The 9,790-nt window shown below is 41.0% G+C and overlaps 1 protein-coding gene across 1 annotated transcript in view; it reads left to right on the top strand.

The window, feature by feature from the left end:
• The window catches only part of MFSD2A (major facilitator superfamily domain containing 2A), a 46,755-nt gene extending 44,588 nt beyond the window's left edge, over positions 1-2,167 (top strand). The window contains 1 exon segment of the mRNA XM_015830802.1: positions 1,430-2,167. Within this exon segment, the coding sequence (XP_015686288.1) occupies positions 1,430-1,490 (61 nt within the window). The 3' untranslated portion in view covers positions 1,491-2,167.
• The last annotated feature ends 7,623 nt before the right edge of the window (positions 2,168-9,790 follow it).

Here is a 9,790-nt window from a genome sequence, read left to right as displayed (position 1 = left end):
ATACAGTAGGACACTAAATATCAAATGCTGAGTGTTCATGTACCTTAGTTTTGCAGACAGAAGCATTGCATGGCTTTCTGATTTCAGACCCAAATCCAGAGAGGACACAGTGAAATCCAATCGAGTCCAGCCCTTTATTTACTTGCACCTAATAGACAGAATCTTGCCAAACTAAAGCTATGATTTTTTTTAAAAAAAACTTCTAAATACATCCTGAGGGATTTTCATGTGTGGCTACTGTGATCCTCTTCCTCCCTACCCCATTCAGTGCAGTCTCTCTCTCTCCCTCCCTCTCTCTCTTTCTCTCCCTCTCCCTCCCTATCTTTCTCTCCCTCTCTCTTTCCTCTCTCTTTCCTCTCTCTTTCTCTCCCTCTCTTTCTCCCTCTCTCTCCTCTCCCTCTTTCTCTCCCTCTCTTTCCTCTCCCTCTTTCTCTCTGTTTCCTCTCCCCCCTCTATTTCTTTCTCTCTCTCTCTTTCTCTCTCTCTCCTCTCCCTCTCTCTCTCTCGTAAAGCTCCATGTTGCCCAAGCTATGTTTCAAATTTGTCCAGTTGTCATTGGATTGAGAGCACCTGCCTTTTCAGAAGAGTAGGAAGAGTTTGTAGATTATTCCACCTTGTTCAGAGATGGGCGGCCTATGAATGGGCCACCTACCTGATCCTATAGTTGAGTTTACCCTTCCTTAGGTAGCCATTCTTCACCCTGTGCCTGGCACAAAAGGGATCCCCAGCTTTGGCTTGGTCTTATATTACACACTCTCTTCCTTCTCTCTCCTCCAAACTGACCTGGATCGCGTGTCGCATCATAGACTAAGCCATAGTTCATTTAATTCATCTTTTGTAGAATAAATATTGGCTGGGTCAAAATCAAGGGGACCACACCCATAGTCTAAGGCAGTGGTGGCGAACCTACGGCATGCGTGCCAGAGGCAGCACTCGGAGCCCTCTCTGTGGGCACACGTGCCATTGCCCCAGCCTCCCTCCCCCCACAACCCCCTCACCAGCAGCCCCCCTGGAGGAGTCGCCCCTGACCGTGGCCCACGTGGAGCAGCGCAGCCAAGGACATGGCAGCCAGGCAGTGTAGACAAGACTCTGCCCTCACGCCCCATCGCGCACAGTTGATGCTGCGGGGCGCAGGCAGAGGTGCGGCTGCCATGGCGCTGCTGGGCTGCCTGGGCGATCTGTGGCGGGCCCTGGAGGCGGTGAGTGGCCCTGCGGGCAGGCGGGGTGGGGGACAGTGTGGGGGCGGAGCAGGGGCAGGGCAGGGGGTGGAGCGGGGGCGGGGCCAGTTTTTGGGCACTCGGTCTCTAAAAGGTTCGCCATCACTGGTCTAAGGCAACACATGAACCCAGTCCCTGAATGTCTGCTAAAGAGATAATTTCTACTACCAAAATGTTGTGCTTATTATTTTTCTATATTTTGACTCTTCCAGGGATGAAGAGAGCAACAGTAGCACTGAGACAGATTCTACAGAATTAGCCAGCATTGTCTGACCTTACCTTGTCTTGGTTTACCCCCTGGGATCCTCAAAACATGGTGCCACCATGACATCTACTGTGAAAGAGGGATGCTCACTTGCTTCCATGGAAGAGCACTTGTGATGACTTAAAGACTGCTCTGGGAATCAAATATTGATCGACGTTGTGCCTTAAATGGGACCCATGGATCACCAATTGTCAAACATACTTTCGGTACTCCAGAAAGATACCTCTAACGAGAACAATCATCATCTCAGTGTGTCTTTTACGAGAATCAGTTTGAAAAACTCTGTTGCGTTATGATGTGTTTTAACCATATGCTATTTATCATTAAGTCATCCACTGAATGGTGCAAATCTCTAAAGTACTGTTAAGTGTATTTGGTATGTTTTTTCCTGTTCAATATTGCATTATATATTATATTATCATGGACCCAGATGGTGCTTTTTTGGTGTATATTACACCGGTGGCTTGACCTTGTCAAAACATGAACTAGTACTGTTTTTTTTCTGTAAATAAGATTAATGAACCATCCTGTGATGTTCCTGTTTATATATATGTATAAATAAATATATATATATATGTATATGTATATATAAAGAGCCTAATTAAAATAACTTAATGCTGTACATATAAAAATGTCAATGTTTTCCTATTTGTATATTGTGTACAGAAAGAAAACTGGATTTGTCAATAATTTACATTAAAATGGAAAAATGTCACCAGCGCGGCTGTTTTTCTTTAATATTTCTTAAAATGTAAGTGAAGTATAACAAACAAGATAACACATCAATAATAAAAAAACTACATATGTTATCCTGATTAAGATAAACTAAACTAAAAGGGAGAAGCAAAAGAGCTCAGAAAAAATAGTAAAAAAATAAGATACATGTGATATGGCTATAAACTTAACTGGATCCTCAAACTGGTCATTGAATCTACAACAGGGGTCCCCAACCATGGCCGGCTGGGGAATTCTGGGAATTGAAGTCCACAGGTCTTAAAGTTGCCAAGGTTGGGGACCCCTGATCTACAACATAGGGAACTATTTTGCTACATCCTCTTATTTGAGGAATATTACATTTGTCATTAAGCATTGTTGTGATTTCAGCTCTTTAAAAAAGGGCACAAAATAATATAAATGTAAGACTTTCAATTCAATTCAGTTTACTGTGGTCATAGACCAATACCATTCGTGAAACAGCCTACCTAACATCTGTAAGTGAGATCCAGGATACAACCTATATTAAAATTATAATGTAAACACTAAAGTTATATTAAATATAACACCTAAAATTACAGCAAAATAATATTACTAGTAACATTAGTATCTAATATATAGCTATTTAAAACTATGAGTATGTTGGAGAAAAGCAGGCAGAGCTTGGGGGGTGGAATTAAAGGCGTCGTCAGTTTAGAGTCCTTGCGTGGCCAAAGAGATCCAAGTCCAGCCTCTCCTGAACTCCACTGATCTTTCTCTGGCACCAATTTAGTGTTGAACTCTTGTTTGTAGGCTTGAATTAATGTTCTGTGCTGCAGCCTTATAAATGGCCCTGATTTTCTGCACCTGACAAAGTACCAACAAACTAATAATATCTGAAATTTAAATGAATTACAGTTACAAAGATTGCATTGCGGTATATTGGCCCCTCAGGATTCAACGAATCTTCCATGCTGCTGCACAAAACCTAACTATGTGCACTATAATAAGAGAGACTTTATGAGCAGCATCTGGATATAGTCTAAATCTGGGCAACCAGAATATCTACTAAACAGAGGTAGTAGGAATGGGTTTTGATGTCTGTGTAAAAAGAACAACAAAGAATCTATTCTGTAGTTACCATCTCTCCGGAATCACAGTGGCAAAGCCTTTCTTCCAATGGTACTTTTTAATATAACAGAATAACAGAGTTGGAAGGGATCTTGGAGGTCTTCTAGTCCAACCCCCTGCTCAAGCAGGAAACCCTACACATCACACACAAAAAGATTCAAGCCTGTAATTGCTACTAAAGGTGCTTCAAAAAAGTACTCAGTGAAGGGTCTGAATACTTATGCCAATGTGATATTTCATTTTTTTTCTTCTTTTTAATAAATTTACAGACATTTCTAAAATTCTGTTTTCACTTTGTCCTTATGGGGTATTGGGCGTAGATTAACGAGGGGGAAAAATGAATTTTAACAACTGTAGAATCAGGCTGCAGCATAACAAAATTGACAAAAGCGAAGGGGGTCTGAATACTTTTTGAACGCATTGTAGACCATTTCAGACAAATGGCTGTCCAGTCTCTTCTTAAAAACCTCCAGGGATGGAGCACCCACAACTTCCGAAGGCAAGCCGTTCCACTGATTAATTGTTCTGTCAGGAAATTTCTCCTTAGTTCTAGGTTGGATCTGTCCTTGATTAGTTTCCATCCATTGCTTTTGATTCAGGTGCTTTGGAGAATAGCTTGACTCCCTCTTCTTTGGGGCAGCCCCTGAGATATTGGAACACTGCTATCATGTCCCCCCTCGTCCTTCTTTTCATTAAACTAAGCATACCCAATTCCTGCAACCGCTCTTCATATGTTTTAGCCTCCAGTCCTCTAATCTTTGTTTCTCTTCTCTGCATAGCATCAGAAAAGAGAGAAAGTTTTCCAATGACAGGGTGTTTCTGCTGTGCAAGTAGCTGGCAGCAGTGAGAATATATCAGTTGTGTACTGGTGACAAGGAAGCTACGGAGCACTTTTGTGCCAGGTGTGCAAAACAATCTGTCAGGGAATGTTTCAGTCTCCAAACAAAATGTTCTGAGCTGTCTGGAAGAGGTCCAGCCTTATAATGGACTGTTTTTCTGGGTATTGAAAAACAAAGGTGAACTTAGTCTAGTGGTTGAAGGCACCAGTCTAGAACCCAGGAGAGTCCAGCTTTAGGAATGAAAGCCGGCTGGGTGTCTTTGGGCCAATCACCAGGAGGTAATAATAATAATAATAATAATAATAATAATAATAATAATAATAATAATAATAATAATAATAATAATAATAATAAAGTTGGAAGAGACCTTGGAGGTCATCTAGTCCAACCCCCTGCTCAGGCAGGAAACCCTATACCATTTCAGACAAATGGCTGTCCAGTCTCTTCTTAAAAACTTCCAGTGTTGGAGCATTCACCGCTTCTGGAGGCAGGTTGTTCCACTGGTTGATTGTTCTAACTGTCAGGAAGTTTCTCCTTAGTTCTAGGTAGCTTCTCTCCTTGATTAGTTTCCATCCATTGCTTCCTGTCCTGCCTTCAGGCGCCTTGGAGAAGAGCTTGACTCCCTCTTCTTTGGGGCAGCCCCTGAGATATTGGAACTCTGCTATCATGTCCCCCCTCATCCTTCTCTTCGTTAAACTAGACATGCCCAATTCCAGCAGCCCTTCCTTATATGCTTTAGCCTCCAGTCCCCTGATCATCTTTGTTGCTCTTCTCTGTACTCTTTCTAGAGCAGTGGTTCTCAACCTTTTTAATGCCGCGACCCCCGACTGGTCGTAAGTCGAGGACTAAATCGGTCGTAAGTCGAGGACTACCCAACCGGTTGTAAGTCGAGGACTTTCCCTGCCCGGGAGTGCCACACATGCGTGGTTCCGCCCCCTGCGCCGGCCGAGGTGTAGCTGGCAAGCGGCAGAGACGGAGCAGGCCGACCACCAGCTGGCCCAACCCAAGGGAGGTAAGGCACCCGTCGGAAAAGGGGAAAAAATGGCAGACAAAAAAAATGGCGGACAAAAAAAATGGCGGACAGCCTTGCTTGGCGACCCCTGTGAAATGGTCGATCGACCCCAAATGGGGTCCCAACCCATAGGTTGAGAACCGCTGTTCTAGAGGCTCAACATCTTTTTTACATTGTGGTGACCAAAACTGGATGCAGTATTCCAAGTGTGGCCTTACCAAGGCCTTGTAAAGTGGTATTAACACTTCACGTGATCTTGATTCTATCCCTCTGTTAATGCAGCCCAGCACTGTGTTGGCTTTTTTGGCAGCTGCAGCACACTGCTGGCTCATATTTAGGTGATTGTCCACTAGGACTCTGAGATCCCTCTCACAGTTACTACTGTTGAGCAAGTTACCCCCTATACTATACCTGTACATTTGGTTTTTCTTGCCTAAATGTAGACCCTTACTTTTTTCACTTTTTTGTACCTTGCCTTGGGCACAAAAGCCAATTGGTGACTTTAGGCCAATCATTCCTCTCGGTGCAGTTCACCTCGCAAGGTGGTGGTTATGGGGAAAACAGGAGGAGGAAGTAGTATTAAGTATTATGGGTATTAGGGAGCATGTTCATCGCCTAGAGTTAGTTATTAAAAGAATAACAGCAGGATATAAATGGATGAACTAACCAGATAAGTGATTTTAGCAGCTCCAGAAAGATATTTTTTTTTTTTGAAAACTGTGTAAAAGGTCAACCAAACAGCAGAACCATTTAAGACAGGCAGCCCTTCCTTCTCCCAGCTTTGCATATATTCTGATGAGGTCACAGTTATCTGAAATTAATCAGGAAAAAGTTATGGGTTCATAAAAGGTAAGTCTGGGAGGAAATTGACTCAACCTACAGCAGCAATGAAAAGGGCAAATTCCATATTGGAGTCATTTGTTAATGGAGCAAAAATAATATTGCAACGTTGACTCTAGGGGACAATTCTGCTTGCCACGTTGGAAAAAATATAATAGAGCTGGGAAAAGTGCAAAAGACACACAGCCACGATGGCCGGAGGCCTAGAATGCCTTCCATCTTTAAAGAACAGAAAATACCTGGGGGAGAATGTGATTAAGGTGTGCACCAGTGTGCATCAGTCTTAAAGTGCACTTGACAACTTTAAGACTGATGGACTTCAACTCCCAGAATTCCCCAGCCAGCATAGATCACCCTAAATGTCACTCAGTTCAGCAGCCTTTTCAAGCAATCTGTGATTTGGAGCACAGGAACCATATTTCTTTTTTTAAAAAAATAGCCCACATTTTATACAAAAACACATAACATTAACTTTCTGTGAGTTCACATGAATGAACATGAGAACAGAAGATTCAGGCCATTTCAATTTAAAAAAATAATAATACTGGGATTCCTTGGATGCTGTTTTAAGTGATGTTGCTGGGTGGCTGATCAAGGTGTTCAGAGTTTGCTTTCTTGATCTTTCATAAGACCTCTAATTTTGGCTGGAAGTAAATATCTTGCTTTGCAGATGCTGAAAAAAGGACTCTGAAGTCAAGAGTTCTTCCTTCTTTTGCAACAACTTTAGCATTGTTCTGGCACCCATTCAACGCACTTTGCAAGCCAAAAGTTCAAGAATGAGACATGAGCCTTCACAGAGCATCCTTCTCGGACGTGGATGGGAAGATTGCACAAAGACTGACTCATGAGCTGTATGTCAACTGCAAAGAGTCAAGGAGCCAGGAGGAGGTGGTGGGCTAAAAATAACAAAAGGGATTATCCCTCGGATAGAAATGCTTTTTCTGTCCTCCCAACAAAACAGTCTGAAAAGCAGTTGGTGATCTGGAGCCAAAGGCAAGCGTATGTGAATGAAGAAGTGAAGTACATCTGGATTGTAAAAGTGATGGGAGATGGCGGAGATGGCAAAATTGGCTGTTTTAATCGAAGGGAAGAATTTATCTAGTTTTGTTTCCCTATGGAAACTGTTTCTGGACTTGTACTTGAGCCTGGGAAAAAAATGAAACTGGTTTTGACATCTAGAACAATGTTGCTGTTGTAGAAATGGCTTGTAACTCTTAGAAATGTAAGACAAAAAGTTGAGGTTATTAACTTTTGTTTTTTGTATTCTGGCACGGCAAAAAGTCCAAAGTCACGACTTTTTTTTCCCTTCTTCCTTCTTTTTTTCTCCTTTTAACTTTCTTAAGTTTTGTTTTAATTGGTACGTGATCTTTATTATAACTTTAACCAGTTCTTTTTTTAAAAAAAAAAAGAAGGGAAGTAAATTTCCTTCAGCTCAGACAACATCAGAGCCTGACGAATAGAGCCTTCCAAGCTCCAGCCTTTAGTTCGGTGGTCCTCGTTTTGTAAAAAGTGCACGAATTATAGGTCTCGTCGTCCATTGGGCGAAAAGCTGACTAACACCCCAGATGCGTATGGCCTGATCCTTTAGCTCAACAAAACCTCCTTCCTCATAAAAAAGGAGGGGAAAAAAATCCAGTAGAAGTGAGGGAGCTGCTAAGAAAAAGGGGTTTCTGGCGTGGGAAAAGAATCAAGGGGGGCTATCTTGCCGTTTGGATGAATGGTTGGGCGGAAACAAGTAGACAAAGGCAGACAATGCCTTCTTGAGTAGACCAAGCAAATTAATGCCTGTGTGTGTAGGCTTCCAAATTAATGCCTGTGTGTGAAAAGGGGGGGCATGGTTCTCCCCCATCCCCATGGAAGGAAAGAAACAACCAGTCCATTCAAGCACGAGTAAATTATATCCTCTGAAGAAGAAATGGGGAATGAGGTCAGGAAGTGGAATGAATGCACAGCAGTGCTGTTGGATCCATAGCTGGCCACATGGATGGTTCTCACAATGGTTGGGAGCAGAGATAGCTACAGACGGTCCACGCACTTGGCTTATTTTAAAACCTATCTCAGCCTCTCCCATATTGGCACTCTTCTCTTCATGTATGGGACTTCGGCTCCCAGAATTCTCAGGAACTGGTGGAATGCTTGGGGATCCTGGGTGCCGAGCTCTATCACGTCACAAGGATGCTAGGAAAGAAAAGCATTTAATTGTCATTGTAGTTCAATGTTTAGGCAAAACGTATCCGCATCAGTAGAAGATGTAGATATGTTTAGCTGCAGGCTATGGACTTTTTCAGTTTGGAACCGTGATCGTCTCAATGTGAACGAGGAACTCTGAGCACAATATATTCCGTTTGTTGACAAACATCGCCATTTCTTTTCTCTTTTCTCTATAAAAATCAAGAAAATATAATTGGATGACAGGGATATAAAATTAACATAATTGCAATTTTGGCTTATAAAAATAGATTTTAAAAATAGCTGTGTATATTTTTAGGAAAGTGGCATTACGTGCTTCTTTTCTACGAAACCTTTCTGAAGACATCAAATTTGGTAAAGTAAAAAAAACAACAGTTTGACTCACATATTTCTTGACTTCCACTGACATTTCCTACCTTTATTTATCTCTTCATCTTTGAGCTGCTAAATATAATCACAACAAAGAGGCAGTGTTTAAAATTGTATTTATGCTTTTCTCTTGCTCTCTCTGTATGTATGTATGTGTGTGTATACACACACACACACACACACACACACGTTCTCTTTGAATGGGTGGGATGGGTGAGTGAGGGTGTGGGCATGGGTGTCATATCGCTGGAGGTTTTCAAGAAAAGAATAGACAACCATTTATCCAGAATGATATAGGGTCCAGCTGGCTCAGGAATTCTGGGAGTTGAAGTCCATGAGTCATAAAAGAGCCAAGGTTGCCTACCCCTGGACTAGACCTACACAAGATCCCTTCCGGTACCGAACAATAAAAAAAAAACCAAAAAAATAAAAGAGGTACAATTCAATTCTAATTGGAAAATATTTTTACATTATAACTTAATGTAAGGGTTTGTACCATATCCCGAACTAGAGTTTTTCTATATTTTCATATTTTAGTTTTATGAAATATTTGATTTTCAGTATTGATCTTAATTATTACAGTTTATTATTCTAGTTATCTATCAGTTATTGTGCTAACCAGGTATTCTTAAAGTTTGTGACTTTTAGTTCTTTCTTTAAAAAGTGATATAAAAGTAATATATATTATATATTGCATAACTTTATGATTAGTGAAATATTGAAAACAATTTCCATCTCATTTCAAATCCCAGGTTTATTTAATCTTAATAAGCATTTTATTTATTTATATGGTCTTCTATTCTTTGGGCTCATATGCTTTTTTAAATCATTAATTTTTTTTAAGGATAAAAACAATGTGCATAAGTTTACATCAGTTCACTGCTTTGCTGATTGCAATGCCTCCTGTGGAATTCTGCTGATGGTAGACCAGATTTGATATGGCTACTTTTACACAAGAACTTATTGTGCAAAAAATCACACATTTTTCATTCATTTTATTCATACAACATAGATAAAAATAGGTACTGAACTAATTCATTTTCTATGTTTACCCAGTTTAATCAAAAACTAACCTAATGTGCTATTATCTTATATTTCACTTAGTCAAAATATGAGCATACAAGCCAGGGTGAATACTAACCAAGTTTAGCATGTTGTGTGAATGTAGCCACTGGCTGCAAAATTGGCACCACTGCTTTCTGATGTCTGACGTTCGATTAATCTTTCCCAATCT

The sequence above is a fragment of the Protobothrops mucrosquamatus genome, unplaced genomic scaffold (genome assembly GCF_001527695.2).
Source record: "Protobothrops mucrosquamatus isolate PMUCROS unplaced genomic scaffold, P.Mucros_1.0 scaffold_250, whole genome shotgun sequence".
In the NCBI taxonomy this organism is placed as follows: Eukaryota; Metazoa; Chordata; class Lepidosauria; order Squamata; family Viperidae; genus Protobothrops; species Protobothrops mucrosquamatus.
This window is presented reverse-complemented; position numbering and strand designations above follow the sequence as displayed.